The sequence below is a fragment of the Artemia sp. Qi Xiang Cuo genome, chromosome 7 (assembly GCF_049724085.1).
Source record: "Artemia sp. Qi Xiang Cuo chromosome 7, ASM4972408v1, whole genome shotgun sequence".
Taxonomy (NCBI): Eukaryota; Metazoa; Arthropoda; class Branchiopoda; order Anostraca; family Artemiidae; genus Artemia; species Artemia sp. Qi Xiang Cuo.
This window is the reverse complement of record NC_142800.1, coordinates 11,929,081-11,952,941: the sequence shown is the minus strand read 5'-3', so window position 1 is coordinate 11,952,941 and position 23,861 is coordinate 11,929,081. Positions and strand designations below refer to the sequence as shown.

The 23,861-nt window shown below is 34.4% G+C and overlaps 1 protein-coding gene across 1 annotated transcript; it reads left to right on the top strand.

Moving 5' to 3' along the window:
* Positions 1-1,090: 1,090 nt before the first annotated feature.
* LOC148949946 (uncharacterized) lies at positions 1,091-21,130 on the top strand. Its single transcript, XM_089091375.1, has 3 exons — positions 1,091-1,198; positions 12,607-12,732; positions 17,790-21,130. The coding sequence occupies exons 2-3, from the start codon at positions 12,642-12,644 to the stop codon at positions 19,352-19,354; spliced, it is 1,656 nt and encodes a 551-aa protein (XP_088947501.1). The 5' UTR covers positions 1,091-1,198; positions 12,607-12,641; the 3' UTR covers positions 19,355-21,130.
* Positions 21,131-23,861: the final 2,731 nt, after the last annotated feature.

The following is a 23,861-nucleotide window of genomic DNA, read 5'->3' as shown; positions in this document are numbered from 1 at the left end:
GAAAGTGTATCATCATATTCATCAATCCGGCCTGAGGTCCATAAAGATCACAGAGGTTAAATCTTTACAACTCTCTCACAGCAAATTGAAGTCAAACAGGAATAAGAAGAAAAATGGCAGAACATAAATATGGTTCTAGGCGTTTACCCCCCCCCCCCGGCGAATACCCCCCCTCGAAAAATACCCCGCGGAAAATACCCTCCCCCCGTGGAAAAACCCTCCGGAAAATGCCCCCCCCCCGGAAAATACCCGGGGGGGGGGGTATTTTCTGTGAGGGTATTCACCGGGGGGTAGGGGGTAAATGCCGGCCATCCATAAATATAGCTTCCGCAGCGCAACTAAACTGGTGTTTTCAAGTACAAGAAAAATGGCTCTTTTAACATTGTAGCTGATGCATTTGAGTAAGTAATTTCACCTTATTCGGGCTTGGCTTTTTTTCAAATAATGCATGGCTGGTATTAAAAAATTGGTATTTGGGAAAGTTATCGAATATGGCTTAGTATACTTTAATTAAATATTTTAGTGAGGATTTAACAATCACCCATAAGTTCTGTGGGATTTTTTTTTTCTTTTAGTTTTTGTCTTTTGGACAAAAGATGAAAAATAGTATAATGTTGCATAAAAGATAATAATTGAACAGAAACTAAGAGTGCTACTAGAAATTTATTATATTTTTGAATTTATCATGCAAAAGTACATCAGGAAAGTTTTTTTGTATTTTTTCATTGTTATTATAAAATAACTAAAATTTTCGAACAATTAATATTTTCTAACTTATAAAATAGAAAACAGCAGCTTTCACAAGAAAGCATGCTTAGAAACAATTATTGCGCCAAAACTGTTGGCAATAGAGAGATTCCGATTGCATATTAATTTCAGGTGAAAAAAATTACGAAAGTTACAACGAAAATTTATCGAGAAAATAAATTGTGAGTTTTTCACAATGTTATCTGCCAACGTCATCAAAGAGCAATGAATTCCGAGCGCACTATTGTCAAACTAATCCGTTTTCATTGATTTTAGTTCATTTCATATCAGGTTGTCATAGGAAATTTAAATGTGCTGGACAAAGGGATACTGTGTTGCACACTAAACATATTAAACTTGAGGGTTGTTTGACTCGAGATGCCTTTTTCTCAAACAGCTCTTTGTGTTGGATCGCTTGATCAAACAGCTCATGGCAAAGGACTGTAAATACGTAAGGAGCAAATCCTGCTAATAGTAACTGAAAATAAAAAAACAGCATATCAAACAAATCGTGATAACGAACTGTACGTAAGGAGCGACTCGGGCCAATTGTAACCAAAACTTTAAAAAGAAATTTTGCTAGCAATTAACACATCAAAGAATTGGCTTATTATGCTGATTCGGAATATATAAAACTAAGTAAGTTTAATGTCACTCATCAAAAGCTATGAGCCTGATAAAATTTGCCTGATTTTTGGAAAAGGGGGAAACATCCGTCAAGAGTCCAGTGATCTTAATTAAACTCACATCATTAGACTCACCATACCAGAAAACCTCAGTGTAGATATTTCAACCTCCTAAATTTGCATATTTTCCTAGAGGAAAGATCACGGGAGCGTGTTTGTTCGTTGTTGTTCTTTTTCCTGGGTTGACCGTATCAAAGCAATGATCCAAGAAGATCGGGAGAGGGATCTTTCGAACGGAAATCTAAAGTTTTAATGCCCTTTTTAAGTGATTGAAAAGATTGTGCTGCGGGAAAGTGGTGTTTTCTGCTATTTTGTGGCACCAAACTACGATTTGGCCCCAAAGAGGACCAAGATGCTATGGACTAAAAATTATGAGATAGCCAATTGATTTAAAAGTACCAAAAGCTATATATTGGTTTTCTCAGTTGCAGAGGAAGAAAAGCCGTACGACGACGCATTCGTTTGTGAAAAGCCACGTCACGATATAATTGGATAATGGACATTTATCTTACAGCTTGATTTAAGTAAACTGATTTACTTGATCTTTCATGAAATTGATTTAAAAACTTTTCCAGAAGACATGTTTTTCGAAGAAAAGTAAAGAGCTCCTTTAAGCCAAGAATGGACAAAAATAAAGTAAAATAATCTTCCAAGCGTAAAACTACCACAAACCACTATCAATAAATAAATAAAACTCAAAACGAACAAAATTTAAAATACATAGAAGTAGGGTAAGAGGTACCATTTCTAATACTTTATGTTCCATCCTGTTTTATTTGTGGCCTTTACGTTCCTTCCGGTTTTTCTGGTAGGTAATTCTATTCTAGAGGGTCATTACACCTTTCAAAGAGACGGGTTTTCTATTGTAACATCAATTTTTTTGGAGGTCAAACTCATGGATACATGTTTATTTTTTATTTTATTTTTTAAACTGGTATTTTTTAAATGAAATCCATATCACTTTGAAGAAAACCGTGAATGTATGACTGAAAGTCCATTTGCTAATCAAGTTATTGTGACCGCCATTTTTGATCTGGTTAAGTGGGTATAATCTGGTTTGGTTTGTTATTGCGAGAGGATTACTCAATTTACATCTTAGTGTTAACTGGGCAATGACTAAAGGAACATTTGAAGGTGGAGAAAAAAAAGGGTAATTAGCGATTGGATAATTCTAACAACAAAACTGAAAATTGTTTTGGTTTGCACAGTGTTGTCAATTTTAAATAGTTTAGAAATAAAAAAAAATTAACAAGAAATGGCTGAAAAGTGTTTTGAGGGAGTTGAGTTGCACGAGGGTTCAGTTACATGCGGATTCAGTTACACGGGGATTAGTTAAATGGGGTCGAGTAGCACGGAGGTTCAGTTGTACAGGGTTTCGGTTATACAGGGGTTCAGTTACATGGGGGGTTCAGTTGCACGGGGGTTGAGTTAAATGGGGATTGAGTTCCACGAGAGTAGTGCTTTGTCGTGGTTTAGCTTGTCACAGTTTTAAAAGAGCTTTACGGGGATTGAGAGACTCAGTTGCCGGATTCCGTGTGGTTTTTCTTTATTCCAGTTTTTATAAAAACCAGTATTGTCTATAACTTAATTTACGTTGGTTAAACTTTCGATGGTTAAGAAAGCGTAACAGGTAATTAAAGTATTAGGAATGGGATGCTATAATTAGAATGATTTTAAGTTGAAAAATTGTGACGTAAAAATAACTCAGTTATTTGCTTGCGTGTATAGGAATTCCAATGTTATTTGCTTGCTTGTATTTTGTGTTAAAATAAGTGGTTTTTTTATCTTTTAAAAGAGCTTTAAGGGGTTTGAGAGACTCAGTTGCCTAATTTCGTGTGATTTTTCTTTACTTGATGTTCATTAAAAACTAAATTTTTGTGTTAAATCAGTAGTTTTTGTATCTTCTAAAAGAGCTTTAAGGGGTTTGAGAGATGTATTGTATAATACACCAGGAATGTTTTGGAGCGTATTGTCAATTTAATGAGAATTGGCTGAAATGCGTTTTGAAGGAGCAGAGTGGCAAGGTGGGGAGTGTTGCATGAGAGGTCAGTTACAGTGGTTACAGTTCCATGGGAGTTTCGGTTATACAGGGGTTCAGTTAGATTGGGGTAAAGTTGCAAGGGGGTTGAGTTAAATGGGGATTGAGTTCCACGAGAGTAGTGCTTTATTATGGTTTAGCTTGTCACAGTTTTAAAAGAGCTTTACGGGGATTGAGAGACTCATTTGCATGATTCCGTGTGGTTTTTCTTTATTCCAGTTTTTCTAAAAACCAGTATTGTCTATAACTTAATTTATGTTGGTTAAACTTCTGATGGTTAAGAAAGCGTAACAGGTAATTAAAGTATGAGGAATGGAATGCTATAATTAGAACGATTTTAAGTTGAAAAATTGTGACGTATAAATAACTCAGTTATTTGCTTGCGTGTATAGGAATTCCAATGTTATTTGCTTGCTTGTATTTGTTGTTAAAATAAGTAGTTTTTGTATCTTTTAAAAGAGCTTTATGGGGTTTGAGAGACTAAGTTTCATAGTTCCGGGTTATTTTTCTTTACTTGATTTTAATTAAAATTTATTTTTTTTTTATATTTTAAAAGATCTTTAAGGGGGATTGAGAGACTAAGTTGCCTAAGTACGTGTGATTTTTATCTAATTGATAGTCATTAAAAACGAAATTTTTGTTTTAAATCAGTAGTTTTTGTATCTTCTAAAAGAGCTTTAAGGAGTTTGAGAGATGAATTGTATATAACACAAGTGATGTTTTGGAGCGTTTTGTCAATTTGACGAGAAATGGCTGAAAAGGTTTTTTAGTGAGCTGAGTTGCATGGAGTTCTGTGTTGAATGAGAGTTCAGTAACAGAGGGGACAGTTACACGGGGTTGTCAGTTATCCAGGGGTTCAGTTAAAAGTGGGTTCAGTTGCACGGAGGTTGAGTTAAATGGAGATTGAGTTCCACGAGAGTAGTGCTTTGTCCTTGTTTAGATTGTCACAGTTTTAAAAGAGCTTTACTGGAATTGAGAGACTCAGTTGCCGGATTCAATGTGGTTTTTCTTTATTCCAGTTTTTCTAAAAAACAGTATTGTCTATAACTTAATTTACGTTGTTTAAACTTCAGATGGTTAAGAAAGCGTAACAGGTAATTAAAGTATGAGGAATGGGATTCTATAATTAGAATGATTTTAAGTTGAAAAATTGTGACGTAAAAATAACTCAGTTATTTGCTTGCGTGTATAGGAATTCCCATGTTATTTGCTTGCTTGTATTTTGTGTTAAAATAATTAGTTTTTGTATCTTTTAAAAGAGCTTTAAGGGGTTTGAGAGACTCAGTTGCCTAATTCCGTGTGATTTTTCTTTACTTGATGGTCATTAAAAACGAAATTTTTTTTGTATCTTTTAAAACAGCTTTAAGGGGTTTGAGAGACTCAGTTGCCTAATTCCGTGTGATTTTTCTTTACTTGATGGTCATTAAAAACGAAATTTTTGTGTTAAATCAGTAGTTTTTGTATCTTTTAAAAGAGTTTTAAGGGAGTTTGAGAGATGTACTGTATAATACACAAGTGATGTTTTGGAGCGTATTGTCAATTTAACGAGAAATGACTGAAAAGTGTTTTGAGGGAGATGGGTTGCATGGAGGGTTGAGTTGCATAAGAGTTCAGTTAAAGGGGGTACAGCTACCCGGGGGTTTCGGTTAGACAGGGGTGCAGTTACACGGGGGCTCAGTGGCACGGGGGTTGAGTTAAATGGGGATTGAGTTCCACGAGAGTAGTGCTTTGTCGTGGTTTAGCTTGTCACAGTTTTAAAAGAACTTTACGGGGATTGAGAGACTCAGTTGCCGGATTCCGTGTGGTTTTTCTTTATTCCAGTTTTTCTAAAAACCAGTATTGTCTATAACTTAATTTACGTTGGTTAAACTTCCGATTGTTAAGAAAGCGTAACAGGTAATAAAAGTATGAGGAATGGGATGCTATAATTAGAATGATTTTAAGTTGAAAAATAGTGACGTAAAAATAACTCAGTTATTTGCTTGCGTGTATAGGAATTCCCATGTTATTTGCTTGCTTGTATTTTGTGTTAAAATAAGAAGTTTTTGTATCTTTTAAAAGAGCTTTAAGGGGTTTGAGAGACTCAGTTGCCTAATTCCGTGTGATTTTTCTTTACTTGATGGTCATTAAAAAAGAAATTTTTTTGTATCTTTTAAAAGAGCTTTAAGTGTTTTGAGAGAATCAGTTGCCTAATTCCGTGTGGTTTTTCTTTACTTGGTAGTCATTAAAAACGAAATTTTTGTGTTAAATCAGTAGTTTTTTTATCTTTTAAAAGATATTTAAGGGGTTTGAGAGATGTATTGTATAATAAACAAGTGATGTTTTGGAGCGTATTGTCAATTTAACGAGAAATGACTGAAAAGTGTTTTGATGGAGATGGGTTGCATGGAGGGTTGAGTTGCATGAGAGTTCAGTTAAAGGGGGTATAGTTACACGGGGGGTTTCGGTTATACAGGGGTTCAGTTACAAGGGAGTTCAGTTGCACGGGGGTTGAGTTAAATGGGGATTGAGTTCAACGAGAGTAGTGCTTTGTTGTGGTTTAGCTTGTCACAGTTTTACAAGAGCTTTACGGGGATTGAGAGACTCAGTTGCCGGATTCCGTGTGGTTTTTCTTTACTTGGTGGTCATTAAAAATGAAATTTTTGTGTTAAATAAGTAGTTTTTGTATCTTTTAAAAGAGCTTTACGGGGATTGAAAGACTCAGTTTTACCTTGTCTCAGTTAAATTTTCTTTATTTTTAAAAGTTCATTTTGAATTTCTTTAACAGAAATTAATGATAAGGTATATTTAAGTTTAGTCTTTGTTTTTTTAACATTTTCAAAGTTTATTTTTAAAGATTGTTAAATTTTAATTAATAATTTATTTCAATGAAATGCCAGAGTTGGAATATTTAACTAGTGTTTGGTTGTGGTAAACCTTGTCACAGTTACATTTTCTTGATTTTTCAAAGTTCATCAAGAATTTTTATCTTTTAAATTCAAGAGTTGGTATATTCAGTAGTGGTTTGTTATGGTTTACATTGTCACAGTTACAGTTTCTTGATTTTTCAAAGTTCATTTTGAATTTCTTTCGTTGAAATGCAAGAGTTGGAATATTTCAGTAGTGTTTGGTTGTGGTTTACCTTGTCACAGTTACATTTTCTTGATTTTTCAAAGTTCATTTTGAATTTCTTTCGTTGAAATGCAAGAGTTGGAATATTTCAGTAGTGTTTGGTTGTGGTTTACCTTGTCACAGTTACATTTTCTTGATTTTTCAAAGTTCATTTTGAATTTCTTTCGTTGAAATGCAAGAGTTGGAATATTTCAGTAGTGTTTGGTTGTGGTTTACCTTGTCAAAGTTACATTCTCTTGATTTTTCAAAGTTCATTTTGAAATTCTTTCGTTGAAAAGCAGGAGTCGGATAATTTCAGTAGTGTTTGCTTGTGGTTTACCTTGTCACAGTTACATTTTCTTGATTTTTTTCAAATTTAATTTTGAATTTATTTCGTTGAAATGCAAGAGTTGGAATATTTCAGTAGTGTTTGGATGTGGTTTACATTGTCACATTTACATTTTCTTGATTTTTCAAAGCTCATTTTGAATTTATTTCGATGGAATGCAAGAGTGGGAATATTTCATTAGAGTTTGGGTGTGGTTTACGTTGTCACAGTTACATTTTCTTGATTTTTCAAAGTTCATTTTGAATTTCTTTCGCTTAAATGCAAGAGCTGGAATATTTCAGTAGTGTTTGCTTGTGGTTTACCTTGTCACAGTTACATTTTCTTGATTTTTCAAAGTTCATATTGAATTTCTTTCGTTTAAATGCAAGATTTGGTATATTTAATTATTTTTTTGTTGTGGTTTAACATGTCACATTTAAATTTTAATGATTTTTCAAAGTCCATTTTGAATTTCTTTCGCTCAAATGCAATAGTTGTAATAATTCAGTGTCAAAGTTACATTTTCTTGATTTTTCAAATTTAATTTTGATTTTTTTTCTTTGAAATACTAGAGTGGGAATATGTCAGTAGTGTTTGGTTGTGGTTTGCCTTGTCAAAGTTACATTTTCTTCATTTTTCAAAGTTGATTTGAATTGCTTTCGTTGAAGAGCTATATTTGGGCTGTTTTTCCAGTGTCTGCTTGCGGTTTACATTACGAAAGATAAATAATTTTGATATTTCCAAGCTCATTTCGATTTTCATTCGTTTTAAAATAATATCTAGACTTTTTCGGAAGCGTACGCTCATTGTATAATGCGTCACACTTACATTTTCAAGATTTTTCAAAGTTTATTTTTAATTTCTTTCATTGAAAAGCAAGATTTGGTCTATTTTAGTAGTGTTTGGTTGTGGTTTACCTTGTCACAGTTACATTTTCTTGATTTTTCAAAGTTTATTTTGAATTTCTTTTGTTGAAATGCAAGAGTTTGAATATTTTAGTAGTGTTTGGTTATGGTTTACCTTGTCACAGTTACATTTTATTGATTTTTCAAAGTTCATTTTGAATTTCTTTCGTTGAAATGAAAGAGCTGGAATATTTCAGTAGTGTTTGGTTGTGGTTTACCTTGTCACAGTTAAATTTTCTTGATTTTTTAAAGTACATTTTGATATTTTTTTGTTCAAATTCCAGAGTTGGAAGTGTTCTTGATATTTTTGTTGTTTTTGAAATTTACACTGTTTAATTTACTTGTAATTTATTTTTTCCTTTAGTATTTCTTACTATTATAATATATTTTATTTATTTTTCTTTATTTGTGTTTTTGTTGTGTAATTTTCACTGAAACAGATTATTGATTTTTAATTGTTCATTTTGAATTTTTATCTTTGAATTGCAAGATTTGTAATATTTCAGTAGTGTTTGCTTATGTTTTCACTCGTCACCCTTACATTGTCTTGTAACTACAATCTATATTTTGAATTTCTTTCTTTGAAATGCAAGTGTTTAACTAAATCAATAGCGTATGAGTTTGGGACACCTTATCTTTGCTACATTTTCTTGATTTTTCAAAGTTCATTTCGATTTTATATGATTGTAAAGCACGAGTTGGTATAGGTAACTCTTTGGCGCTTGTGGGTTACCCTGTCACAGTTACATTTTCTTGATTTTTCAAAGTTCATTTTGAATCATTCAAGAAACGTGATTAAACACGCTTTTAAACTACATACTATTTGCATGCCTGTCCTTGAAACTTCTCCAAAGGAGTGGTCATTCCTCGCTGGATCCCACACAGTTAAAACAAGTGTGCAGCACGAAAAATCAACATTTTCAACCAAACTGGGTTTTTAGATTACAAACTCACAGAGATGACACACACACACACATAGAGACGAGACACGCACAGACACAACACTCAAACAGAGTCATAGTGAGAGAGATATCCAAAAAGTTAGGTTAATCTAGGTGCACTTAGAGTGGCGCGCCACTCTAAGTGAACCTAGATCAACCTAACTTTTTGGATATCTCTTTTTTGGATAAAATTTTGATCAGGTGACTTTGGGAAAAAAAGCGTGGGAGGGGGCCTAGTTGCCCACCATTTTTTAGTCACTTAAAAAGGGCACTAGAACTTTGAATTTCCGTTCCAATGAGCCCTCCTTCGATATTCTAGGACCACTGGGTTGATACGATTACCCCTGGGGAAAAGAGAAAAAACAACAAATAAACACGCATCCGTGATCTTTCTTCTGGCAAAAAATGCAAAATTCCATATTTTTGCAGATACGAGCTTAAAATCTCCACAGTAGTTGTCTCTCATACGCTGAATATGATTGTGTGATTTTAATTAAGGTTCTATAACTTTTAGGGGGTCTTTCCCCCTTTTTTCGAAAATCAGCCAAATTTTCTCAGGCGCGTAACTTTTGATAGGTAAGATTAAACTTGATGAAACTTATATATTTGAAATCAGAATTAAAATCTGATTATTTTGATGTATCTATTGGTATCAAAATCCGTTTTTTAGAGTTTCGGTTATTATTGAGCCGGGTCGCTCCTTACTATACAGTTCGTTACCACGAACTGTTTGAAAAAAAAATGACCTTGGATTGTCAGTTAAATTGACATATACTGACATTTATTCGTTAAGGTTTAGATAATTTTTCAATTATTAAATTAAAGAAAGGTGAAAATATTTCAAACGTATTTTGTTTTCAGTAAACCGCAAATTGTGCTCTGATCTTGAGAAGACATTAATTTCAAAAAACAGAGTTTTTCCGAGGGAAGTAAAGAGCGAAGTTGAAACTTAAATCGAACAAAAATTCCTATTTCACAGCCTGTCTAACATATATCAATAGAACTAATGCAAATAAATCAACTGGTGATATTTCCCTATGTTTGTAGGATTACAGAAAACTAGCGCTTTACTGAAAACACAAAACAATATAGGAGTTTTGGTACGGTAAAAATAAACCTTTTAAGGACACGTTTAACAGTATAAAATAAAATATTTGTATATTGTTTTTTTTTATTTATTTATTTTCTTTTAATTTGGCATCATTTCTGCACAATCAATGATCGACTGTCGCTTTGGATCTGAAAAGGACGTTTCATGAATATTTGTAGACAAGTTCGAAGTGAAGGAATCTTATTAGCATTAGGACTACAAAGACTTTAGAGTTTGTATCACACTTAAAATCCTCCGTTTTATAGAGATAAATATCTAGATTTCCAGAGTTCATATTAAAGTTATGTCATAACAAAGTTATAAAGATATGATCTTTATTTCAAGTAATACTAGGTGAGACCAAGATGTTACCTGATAGATCCATCCATTTTTTTATATACTGTGTAATGGCTTTAAACTTGTTATTTTTATGCCTAAGTTTCTAAGATAATTTTAATTGTATACTGAAAGTTACTGATATCACAGCTCCTGTAGGACTATGAAAAGTGTTATAGATTAGTTTGTTGTTGTAAGGCTACGTATTTACTTTTGACTCCTAAATCAATATTCCTGTTTTTTTTACTTGGCTTTTGTGTTTTCAGTAAAGCGCTAGATTTCTGTAATCCTACAAACATAGGGAAATCTCACCAGTTGATTTATTTTTTAGTAGTTTCATAAGAGCTGTTTATTCTAAGTAAACGGCCTTTGTTATTAAGGGGTCATTTTTAAAGAATTGGAACTAAGTTCGAACTTTAGCGTAAAGAGCGAGGTATTGGCTAGGGGTGAACCCCCTAATATACGCATTAAAAATGTATGAATACAGAAGTTCGTTACGTAAGTTATTTCGTAAGTTACGCATATTTATTACTAATAAAAACGTTCGTAAATAAAATGAAAATACTTTCGAGAAAGCCATTTAACCAATAAAAAGTAAAATGAATATGTAAATTTCATTTTAAATATTCATGTACGGTGAGCCAAAATCAAAACCTGCATTAATTCAAAAACGTTCGGAAATTAAATTAAATTTTTTTTTTTTTTAACTGAAAGTAAGGAGCGACATTAAAACTTAAAACGAACAGGAATAATTCTATATATGAAAGGGGTTGTCCCCTCCTCAACGCATCGTTATTTACGCTAAAGTTTGACTTCCTTACAACTCTATTTTTTAAAACAATAAAAACATTAGCTTAAAGAGCGAGGCGTTGAAGAGGGGACAGCCCCTTTTAAATACGGAATAATTTTTGTTCGTTTTAAGTTTTAATGTCGCTCCTTACTTTCAGTTAAAAAAATTTGTTTTTTTTATTTAATGTTAGATAGGCTGTGAAGTAGTAATTTTTTTCGTTTTAAGTTTCAACTTCGCTCTTTACTTCCCTCGGAAAAACTTTGTTTTTTTTAATTAATCTATGCTCGTTTTTTGATTAAAATTAATGAGGGGGGCTGCCCTCTCCTCAATCTCTCACTGTTTACACTAAAGTTTGACTTCTTGTCGCAATTCTTTAAGAACGACTACTGAAACACAAGGCCCGTTGAATTTGAATGAGAGTTATTTTTAAAGAACCTCAAGACTTTAGCGTAAAGAGCAATGAATTGAAAAGAGGGCCCCCCTCTCTCCAGGAGTGAATCTTTAGCATTTTTGTTTAATCTATAGCTATATATATATATATATATATATATATATATATATATATATATATATATATATATATATATATATATATATATATATATATATATATATATATATATATATATATATATATAGATATATCTCCTCGGCTTGTTTTTTGTCATTCTGAACGGCATATCACCGAAGGTTTGTTTCTTCTAATGGTTCAGGTGGTGGGACAAAAAACTCCTTTTTCTTCTAACGATTTATTTTGTCCTGGTTTTTGATTTTCAAAGGTATGGCAGGCATTGACTACCTTATCCATGTCAAAATCGAAATCTAAATAGTTATTGCTAATTGTTTTAGAGTTTCGGTTACTGTTGGAGTTTCGGTAACTCTATTGTTTTAGAGTTTCGGTTACTGTTGGACCGTGTCGCTCCTTACTTACAGTTTGTTACCACAAACTGTTTAATTGGGAAGTTCGGTCAGCCTCCAATAACATACGTTATAAAGATTTTAACAATTTCAGCCTCACACTGTAAAATCCAATGCCGTATTCTTTACCTTTTTTTACCTTTACTCTGAATTGAAGCATTGTTTCCGTTTTAGGGTGACGATTTACAAAAATATAGAGAAGGGAGGAGTTCTTTGTTCAATTTTTTTTTTTTTTAATTAAGATGATTTTTTTTTAAAGACTAAGGGGAGAGGCAATTTCTTCCATTTATTTTCAAAGAAACAACCAAAAAGGTATGTTTCAGAATCTGGGGGGAAACAAACAAACCTAGGGGGCCACTGCCCTGACTTCCCAATTGGCACTCCCTGTTTCTCCCAGAGAAAATAAACATAAACAGCGAGAAATAGATGATTTGAATAAATACACATAATTATTCCCTAGGAAACCTAATTACCATGGAAAACCAAAATTATTTTGAAAGTTTGATTCTAATCAGTCATTGACAAACATCAAACTCAAAGTGCCAATTTGTATTTAAAAAACAACCTGATTCCACTATCAATTATGCAGGCAAGACATTAATTTCGTCACCATAAATATGTAAACAAATGAAACCTTGTTCTTGCTGTGAAGAGTTACATTATAATTATCTCCTGTAGGTCACTAAATGGGGCTTATCGTATTTAATGAACTAACAAACATTTTTTTTTTATTGGAGAGCATCTTCCAAACGCCAAGTCATTCTCTGTTAAGATGTGGTTCTATATGCTTCTGCTATGGTCTTCTATGCAGTTTGCAGTAGCTCATGAAGAAGTTGAAGGATTATCCGATGTTTACTCTGAGGGTAGGAGCCATCAATATTTGTAATTACTTTCTCCTAATTCCCTCTTTTTATAACACCAGGGGCACCAATTAGGTGAAGGCAATTGCCCCATCCCCCTATACTTAAAAAAACACACTCTTTTGTATTTTAGTAAAAAGTAGAAAAATACCCCCTAGATTTTTAAGATTCATTGAATTCATTAAAAGATTCAGTAGATCCGTTAAAAAAATAATAACAATTCCTTGTTCTATCCTCTCAATTGTCCTGAATGCACACACCTGTATGATGCTTTTTGTTGGGGGGGGGGGGGGTAAACTAATATTGAGAATTAACTGTCTTATAAATCCGGGACATGTTTTCTGCCAGAATCATCTCCGCTTTGGAGGTAGTTCGTTGGCTTTCCCTACAAAGGCATTTAACTCGATTTTACGTTGGTTTCGACCTAGTCCGCTTTTAATTCATTCCAGCTTGTTGTTCATGTTTGTTTAGATTTTACTGTGAATTTACTTGATTGATTCTTAGGCCATTACGTTTATACAAGGCCGTATCCAGGATTCTTGTTCTGTTTTTTTTTTCAAGGGAGGAGGGGGAATTAAAAAAGAACTTTGAAAAACACATCAAAAACTAGTTAATATGTATTTTCGTTACATTTTTACAAGTCGGACAAACATTTCGGGGGGAGGGTTCAAGCCCCCTAGCCTTTCCCCTGGATACAGTCTTGTGTTCATAAAGATATTCTACAAAACGAGGGTGAATAAATCCTTTAAACTAAATTTAATTCACAACAATATTCCCTAGATCGAAGATGAACTATTCCCTAAAATCACCATTAATTCCTAAAAAGTTTCCTTATTCGTATTCTCTAAGAGAATTTATTATTATTTTCTACAAAAATTCGAGTAACTACTAATAATATTCCCTACACCTTGGGTGACCATAAAGAACTAATAGGCCTAGGCTCTCTGTTGGGACTCCTTAGTAATTTTCTAGATGTTAAGAAATGAGTATGAGGCAGGAATCTAAAGATCCCTAATTAAAGAGCTGTTTGTCTGCTATCAGGGATGCCAAATAGAGGAGTTAATTTTCTCCTCCTTATATTTTATTTTCCCCCTTAGATTCTTAAAAATCCATTGTTTTCCATTAACAAACACGAAATTGCCCCCCCCCTGTATTTTAAAAATGCTTTGTATCTTAAAAAAATGAAAAAAATTGCCTCTTCCGCTACATTTTCGTGTATCGACGCCTCTGACTGCAATTAAATAAAAAAAAAGTTTTTTTTTTCAACTAAAAGTAAGGAGCAACATTAAAACTTAAAAGCGAACAGAAATTATTGCGTATAAAAAGGGGCTAACCCTCCTCAACACTTCGCTCTTTACGCAAAATTTTTTTAGTACTTAAAAAAACGTCTTGTTCTAATTAAACGGCAGTTGTGTTGCAGGAGTCATTATTAAAGAATTGGGACAAAATTCAAACTTTAGCGTAAAGAATAAGGTGTTGACGAGGGGGCAATCCCCTTGATATACATAATAGTTTCTGTTCGTTTTAATTTTTAATGCTGCTCCTTACTTTCAGTTGAAAAAACTTTTTTTTTAATTTAATTTCTGATCGTTTTTTGAATAATGCCTGGAAATCTGGCTCCACCTCCACGGAAAAACCCCCTTCCGACAGAATTTGGGGGAGATGGCAGAGCTAAATAATACTACAGCTGATTAAACTATATCTGGTATATCTTGGGAACGGATTTGGATATGGAGTTGAAACTTTCACACAATGGAAGAGAAGAAAAGGATGGGGGCAGGGAAAACATAAAGTTAATAGATGCTACAGTGTATGAGTAAGAAAATCCCCCCCCCCCCCAAAAAAAAACAACAACAATAATTATAACGAATAATCAAGTCAAACTTAAAACGACACAAATTCCCACAAACAAATGTAGGACTACCACCAGTTAAAAGTTCTAAAGGCCAGAGTTTTTTTTAAATCATATTATAACCTTACTGAAAACAAAGAGTATATTTAGAAATTTTATCTTTTATAATCATAACATTGATAAACCACAAATTGCTTAAATTTCCAGGGACTACCACATTATACATTAAGTTTATTAAACGTTAAATATAATTTAAATTGTATATTCTAATTATACATCAATAATATGGATTAAAATTGTATTAATAATTATTTAATGATTATTATATTATGTACATTAATAATGAGATATTAAACCGTCAGTCTACTCTCATAATTTCTTTCTATTTTTTTTTTCTTTCATGGTTTGACCAAATTCAAATGGGACTGAAGCTGTTGAAAGGATTTGAGAGGAGATCAGTAGCACCACCCTAATTTGTGATTAAATAAAAAAAAAAGTTTTTTGCACTGAAAGTAAGGATCAACATTAAAACTTAAAACGAGTAAAAATTATTACGTATATGAGGGGGTTCGCCCCCTAGTCAATACCTCGCTCTTTACGCTAAAATTCGAACTTTGTTCCAATTCTTTAAGAATGATCCCTGAATCACAAAGGCCATTTAATTAGAATAGATACCTCTTTTGAAAGTACTAAAAAGAACTTTAGCGTAAAGAGCGAGGTATTGACTAGGAGGCGAACCCCCTCATATAATTTCTGTTCGTTTTTAGTTTTAATGTTGCTCCTTACTTTCAGTGAAAAAAAACTTGTTATTTTATTTAATTTCTGATCGATTTTTAAATAATGTTGGGAAACCCAGTACCCCATTCATAGAAATGTCCCCTCCCCCATGAAAACATCGTCCATGGAAAGATCCTACTAAGTAAACCCCTCCTCCGACCCCCACCAGAAAAAAAATCCCTCCTGAAAATGTCTGTATACTTTCCAATAGCAAATACTATGGGTAAACAATGGGCAAAGTTCATAACTTGCAGCCCTTCCACCGGGGACTGTGGAGTAAAATGACGCTCTGTCTTTTAAAAGGTCTGGGGGGGGGAGACACACATACCCTGTTTTAAGTAAATCCTGGTAGTTACAGTTCGTGGTAACGAACTGTAAGTAAGGAGCGACCCAGCTCAATAGTAACCGAAAGTCTAAAAACTGGAATTTTTACAGCCATAGATACATCAATACAATCAATTTTTTATGCCGATTTCAAATATATATGTTTCATCAAGTTTAGTCGTACCCATCAAAAGTTACGCACCTAGAAACTTAGCCTTATTTTCGTGAAAAGGGGGAAACAATCCATAAAAGTCATAAAACTTTAATGAAAATCACACTATCAGATTCAGCGGATCAGATAAACCTACTATAAAAGTTTCAAGCTCCTATCTGCAAAAATGCGGAATTTTGTATTTTTTTGCCTGGAGGAAGATAAAGGATGTGTTTTTTTTTTCCCTAGGGGTGATCGTATCGACCCATTGGTCCTAGAACATCGTGAGAGGGCTCATTCGAACGGAAATTGAAAGTTCTAGTGCCCTTTTTAAGTTACCAAAAAATTAGAGGGTGATGTGGCCCCACCCCACGCTAATTTTTTCCCCGAGGCCACCCAATCAAAATTTTGAGGTAGCCATTTGGTTCAGCATAGTCAAAAATCTAATAAATATGTCCATGAGGATGACTTAATCCCCACAGTTCTCGGGGGAAGGGCTGCAAGCTATGAACTTTGCCCATTGTTTACATATAGTATTGGTTAATGGGAATTATACAGACGTTTCAGGAGGGATTTTTTTCTGTTGAGGAGGGTCGCAGGAGGGGGTTACGGGGGAGGATCCATCCATGGAAGATGTTTCCTTGGGGGAAGGGACATTTGTATGAAGGGGGCGCCGGATTTCCCAGCGTTATTTAAAAAACGATCGGAAATTAAATAAAAAACAAGTTTTTTCAACTGAAAGTAAGGAGCAACATTAAAACTTAAAACGAACAGAAATGATTACGGATATGATGGGGTTTTCCCCCTAGTCAATACTTCACCCTTTACGCTAAAGTTTTTTTTTAGTACTTTCAAAGGAGCTATCTATTCTAATTAACCGGCCTTTGTAATTCAGGGGTTTAAGATTTGAACGAAATTTGATCTTTAGCGTAAAGAGCGAGGTATTGACTAGGGGACAAACTCCCTAATATACGTAATAAAAACATACGAATATAAAAGTTCGTTACGTAAATTAATTCGTAAGTTACGTCAGAACAAAATTTCGAGAAAGCCATTTAGCCAAAAAAAAAAGTAAAATTAATGTGCAAGTTTCGTTTTGATTATTCATGTACGGTGAGGCAAAATCAAAGCTGCATTAATTCAAAAACGTTCAGAAATTAAATAAAAAAACAAGTTTTTTAAGTGAAAGTAAGGAGTGACATTAAAACTTAAAACGAACAGAAATTATTCGGTATATGAAAGGGACTGCCCCCCCCCCTCAACGCCTCGCTCTTTACGCTAAAGTTTTACTCTGTCACACAGCTTTATTTTTAAAAACAATAAAAAAATTTAGCGTAAAGAGTGAGGCGTTGAGGAGGGGACAGCCCCTTTCATATACGGAATAATTTTTGTTCGTTTTAAGTTTTAATGTCGTTCCTTACTTTCAGTTAAAAAAAAACTTGTTTTTTTATTTAATAACAATTCAGACTGGCATAATTAAAAAGTGAACAGTTTTTTTATTTTATTTTTTTTGGCTTAAGGACTCCCTCTCTTATTCATCAATTGTAGTATCTCTTGTTCTTATGCTTCACATGATTACTATTTTACTCTCTGCATTTTTAGATTTATTTACTCCTTGACTGTAATTTGCCGGGTTTTTTTTAGGCTTGATTTGTCGTGTGATTTTATTTCTGCTTGTCTTAGGCTTTGATACACCTCTTTACGTCTCTTTACAAATTTTTTTTTTGGCCTATACGTTTTATGCCTATAAAAAGAAATGCTCGCTTGCTTTCAGGCTCCAGACATGAATAAGAAAGATATACGTATATTCTTTTATTATGACCAGAAATCAATTGACTCTGACTCAGAAAGTGCTCTGGATAAATAATGACTTCATCTATGTATAATCCCAGGTGATCAATTAGGTGTAATTTACACTTACAACCATATAATGTATGACTACGTTTTCTTTTACAGGTGATGAAACTCAAAATCATGTAGACCCAAAATTAAATGAAAGGGATCCCGTAGTTTACTTCAACGATTCTGTACTAGAAGGGTTTGGGTGCTGGCAACCTCTTTGTGACTCTACCCATGGGTACTGGAATGTAAATACTGATGAAAATGACGATCATAACAATTATATGTATTTGGAAACTGAAGGAGTATCAAAAATGTATGAAGGTGCCCATTTCCATAGTAATTTAATAACATTACAAGAAACAAATGAGATAATTTTATCTCTAACTGCAAGAAATTTATACGGCCGTTTACACTTCTCAGTGCATGTTTATGATCCAGGTCAAAACTATCATTACCCTCCTTTTGCATTTGCTATTCCTTTTCAAAATGAGTGGAGTGTTTATAATAAAACGTTGGATTTGCCCGATAGTAATCTTCCTACTGGCAAGCCTGTTTCCATCTGTCTTTACACGGAGACTCTTGGAGATGACCCCCATGGAATTCAAATACAAAGATTTGAGTTCTACGAGAACGGAGCAACCAGCAAGCTTGTTGATGACTGTAGAAGTCCAATTACAGAAGACCCGGGATACTGTTCTGTGACGACCTCAACAATTGAGTCAAGTGTCTCTGAAACATCAGAAAATACGGGAAGTACATCAGTATTTGAAACAACGATTCTTAGTTCAACCCTCAACAGCACTGAAGCACATAGTAGTTATTCAACAGGCTATGAGCCGTCAACTGAAAGTTCTAGCGTGACAAATTTTCAGTCTTCAACTATATCTATATTAACAACTTATTCAGTCCCTTCTACTGATATAACAACTGGGACTGAAATGAACACAGTGCCAAGTCTTACCTCAGAGTCGTCTAGTACAGTCAGTCCATCCAAAGAAACTTCAAGTGTAAAAACTACTGTTAACACAACCTTGGTAGTTACAACTCCTATTTCAAGTACAATTAGCTCAGATTATACAATCGAAGGGGGAAGTACCGAAACTACTAATGACATGAGCTCAGTAATTACTACGGCTGGGACATTGCCTACTTTCAGCACATTACCAAATGCTTCAGATATTACTTCTGATCCTTCAGCAACAACTGAGACTATATCCACAGAGGTTACGACACCTAATTTCAGTGATTTTGTGACAACACCAGAGCTAATCCTTTCTTTAACAATAGCCATTCTTCTTAGTGTAATAGTGGTGATTCTGTTATTTATATTGTGTATCCTATTAAGAAGAAGACGAAGAAGAAAGGAGCAACCCAATGCGAGCATAGAGGCAGCTAAAGCAACTCCTACACCATTGGTAGATCTTTCGATTAAAGACCCTGAGTTGTTATACAAAGAAACGTTCTATGAAAATCAGATTGACATCGTGTCTGAAGGATCTTTACGTAATCCTATCCCTACCATAGACAGGGATTATCAGAATAAAAGACTCAGCTATCCTTTAATGGGGACTGCAATAAAAAGAGTACCTATGGAGAGCTTTAGGACAGGTTATGACTATGATGAACAAGCGCCCCGACTAAGAATGGCTAAAAGTACACAAGAGGTTTTGTTAGTGTGAATCACAGTTCATATAATTGTCCAGTATGATCATTCCCTATCTCACCCATTATAAAAACCCGGACCGGGGTGCGAGTGCTCCAGAGAACGTAGAAACATAAGCGGCATCACATCTTTTCGCGGGTAGACAAGTCAGACGCGAAACAATCGGAAACAAGTGGAAACCCGCTATTAATAACAGCACGAAGAAGTGGGAGGAGCTTTTTGTTCGCACCGAAAACGAAGACCAGAAATGATCTGCGATAAGCTTACTGGATAATTATATGAACTGTGGTGTGAATGGTCCAATATACTTTTCCAAAGGAATATGATGTTTTACATCTTTCACTGGTGTCCTAAGTAAAGAGAACAATGTCAACCTTTTGGTTATTAATGCAGGAAACATGACCGTAGATTTAACTAGTTAATGCCATTATATTTTGGGGATATCATTTTTGTCAAACAGTTATTAACAGGGGCTTGCCCATAAAACTAAATCATGGATATAGCTGAAGCGCATGGTTTAAATCCAGAGAGTTGAAGTTCCAAATAGTTTTTTTCCTGTTGAAAAAAAAATAGCAAAAAAGCTCACAGCTTTTTTCAAATTGTCTTTATAATTTAGCATCAAAATTAGAGTTTTTGGCATTCTCAAAAAGTAAAAGGAATAATTAAAACTATGTAAATAACTAACTTTTCTTTAGTATTTACAAAAATTTTTTTCAAAACAAAAGATGACAACCTATGGGCACTGTTGAGATATGTGTATGATAGGTATGTTGCCCTATTTAAAGCGGAAAGTAATAAGTGAGGTTCTTCATAAGAATTTCTGAGAAACCGAAAACTTTTTTTGATATTCATGATTTAAACAGTATGAACTGCTAAATCCTCTCACAATTTCTTAAATAGTGACTTTTTGTAATATATATATCGCAGTGGGAAATATAGCTTTCTAAAATAGTCTATTCCCCTCCCCCTCCAATTCCCTAAAATCGTCTGAGCTGTGCCATTTTTGAGAAACATGTACTGTGGGGATATTGCCCGAATTAAGAAAGAAGTAGGAAATGAGGTTTTTGAAATAACATTTCCACAAAACAGAAAAGTTATAAGTATTTATTTTTTAAACACATTTTATTTCCATGATTTAAAAGATAATGAATTGCTGAACGCCTCACAGTATTATTTAAACAAACATATTTCATTGCCCCGGGGCACATCGTGGGTCTCCAATATGCCCCTAGTTTATTGAACAACTTTAATCAATAGGTTTTACAATTCCGTTGACCTGCCCTTAAGGGAATCAAGTGATAGCTTTGATAGAATCATCCCTTCAGGAACACAGCTCAGGGTGTAGATATGAATCGCCAAACAAAGCTATTTTTCTAGCCTATGGGTGCTTCCAAGGAGAATAGGGAAGCTACTGAATCAATACTAAACCTAGTATGCAAAACAGACCGTTAAACCCTGGACCATCGTAACACAATAGTGAAAACCAAAGGATGAATACTTTTACACTGCCACAATATGCTTTCTATATTTTATACTACATCATTTGGCGGAGGTAAAATAGTTTTGGGCAACAGTGTAAGCCTTTTATGCCTATTAACGCGTTTCCACAGCTTAAATACCGAATAATGGTATTTGTAAGCTTTTGTTTTAAGTAAGATGTTTTTTATCACCTTTTAGTTGTTTTTTTTTGATGATTTGAATGAGATCTGAGGTTCTATTTACTATTACTGTATTTATTTATTGTCATACTAACTGTGTTATACTTAGCTACTATATATTTAATAAATGTGTAGTTTAGATACAAGTTTGTTGTTTAGCTGAAGATTGACAAAGGAAAACAAAATTATTATTCCTATTACGAGAAGCCGTGAAAAAAATACAATCAATCGTGCAGACATATCATGGCCAGGATTGCTAACCTCCAGCCAGGGTCGTACCCAGGATTTCTTTTCCCGGGGGTGTCTTACACAAGGATTTCTTTTCGGCGATGGGGGGGGGGCTATACCAAAAAAAACTCAAAAACCGTATAAAAATTTGTTTAAATTCATTTTTGTTACGGTTGTACGAGTCAGACAAACAATTGGGGGGGGGGGAGTAAACCTCTTAGCCCCCCTGGGTACGACCTTGCCTCCAGCTCCAGACCTGAATGTAAGTAAAATTGGTAAAATAAGCAAATTTCTATGAAGCATGTATTTTTAATATTTATTATGGTAGTTATACAAGGATTTGCTCCTAAATAAATTATTGGCTACACCTACACAGCCGCAGATAGGTGTAAAAAGACCAGACACATACAAATACAATTTTGCCCAAGCCACATTATAATCACACTTGTGGATAAAATCTATACCTACCTACGAGTACAGAACCAATAATTATGCCAGAAGGTATCCCTTACGTAATTTCACGAGTTGACTCTTGCTTCAACTATCAAGTGTAAAGTTTGTGATTCACCAATCAGAGTAAACATTTAATGCTTAATTTTTTGAATTTTGGAAATATGGCTCTGGTGATGGCAAAAGCTCTTCTTCACCATCAGAAACGTGGCGAAAACTCTAAATATTAGGCTTCTCATCACTATCATAGATCTGACAAAGGCATTCTTCCACTTTTGTAGTTTGTGACGCTAAAATAAGTCAAACAAACATCATTCCCAAACTTTGGCTTTCTTATTGACTGGTGTCAATGTGGCGTTGCTTGAGCCACACCAAATTTAACGACATCCCGCACCACATGAATAACAAAGACAACGGAAAAAAAGAATCCCTATATATCTTGGCTCTTAACATCTGCTTAATATTTGAATATCGTGGCTGCTTTGTGCAAACCATATAGTCACTGTTACGCACAAGGACAGATTTAAAGCTTTGACACTCCTAGACTTGAGCGCTTTAGCCGCTCCGTTTTTTGCGAGATTTTTAAGGTTATTCTCGGAAATTTGGGGATAGTGGAAGCAATTAACAGAACGCAACTGATAAGCCAAAAGTAATGAAAGAGAGAGGTGATTTCCAACCTATCAGCTGTCATTCTTGGGAGACAGTTGACAGTTTTTTAAGCGGCCACAGAGCTCCTGTATTGATTTAAAATCACTTTTCTGTGTATGGACAGCACTGCGGCGGAGTGCACTTGATACTTTGACGATAAATCACATCAGTCCAGTTTGTGTCAGGTAAAAACAACTCAGAGATAATTTATTGCGCCCCTAGGCCTGGGCCTAGGGGGCCTATTGATAAATCCGGGCCCGGTCAGGCGTAAAACTCGTGTCTGATAATTTCAGATTTCTGAGGTAGTTATCAAAAACTGGTTGCTACGTTGTTCTCAAAGGGAGAGTCACAAGGATAATATAAATCAGGAAGATCAAAGTGTGATTGATCATACATTTCCCAGCTGGTTATCCCGTTGTGAACAGATTAGAAACCAGTTTTAAACATTTATCTCGGGATTTTGAATATACAGATAGGACCTTTAGCCGTGACAGTGACAATACAGGAAAGTTAAAATTGTTCATCGGCAATGAGAAACGGTTTGTATTTAGCGTTGTAGTTATAACCCCGTTCTTTAGCACTAATATCTTACTTCTAAGAACTTACATCTTTCTGCAAAGATTACCGTTCATTAGTCCATCATTGTTCTAAGATCTTACAGCTCACTGATGTTAGCAAAGAGTTCAAAGGACGCCATTTTTCTTGCCATATAGAATCATGATGAGAGAACTTTGATGATATACTCATCATTGTTCTTAGACCGCTGATCAGAGCAGAATGATGAAAGACGTTTGCAAAAGAACGGCATAAGGCTTCACTTTTAATTACTCCTAAGAATTGCTAAGATTTACTCCTAAGATTTCACTTTCAAACGTTCTTTGTCGGAAAATGTAAGATTTTTGCGCAATGATGAGCAAAAGAACCGCCTTAATGTTTCACAAGTCAGATACGGAGGCTTTTACCGGTGAAATTTGTTTGTTGCTCGCAATTACTAGATATCCCGGGTTACAGTTTATATGTAAAGAATCGAGAGTATTACTAATACGGAGGCCTAGCAGCTTATGCTCAGGCTGAGTATAAGGCTTAAATATGAGAAGATGTTACAGTATACAGAGGGAAAGTTTGCGAGCGTTTTGTTCTGCATGTTACTAGAGAGAATTTGAGCTTTTGTATTGTTGTAGTATATAAAGCTCCACAGAGCCTGCTCTATGACTTTATGGACCTATTTGAAGAACAATTAATGAAACTCCCGATACACTCTATGCCATGTTTTATTATGGGTTACTTATATATTGACCAGTCATCTGCTAGCACTGAATTTATTAATAGAAGTCTATCTAATGGGTTCCATCCTTGCATAAATATTCCTACAAGAATTACGGGAACATCAGCCAAGCTTCTGGATAATGTCCTTTCTAATGTGCCTTTGAGTCTTCCCAGCGTTCTTATCAACGATGTATCGGACAGCTAGCTTTAAAACTGCAACAAAGGAGGTTAAAGGCAAAAATCAAGGATTCCAGTGATCAACCAAAATGCGAT

Bases quoted from the DNA above. Each gene is read 5' to 3' on its own strand.
- LOC148949946 (XM_089091375.1), top strand. From the start codon at position 12,642: ATGTGGTTCTATATGCTTCTGCTATGGTCTTCTATGCAGTTTGCAGTA. The intron at 12,733-17,789 runs GTAGGAGCCATC...TTTCTTTTACAG, and splicing joins ATCCGATGTTTACTCTGAGG to GTGATGAAACTCAAAATCAT.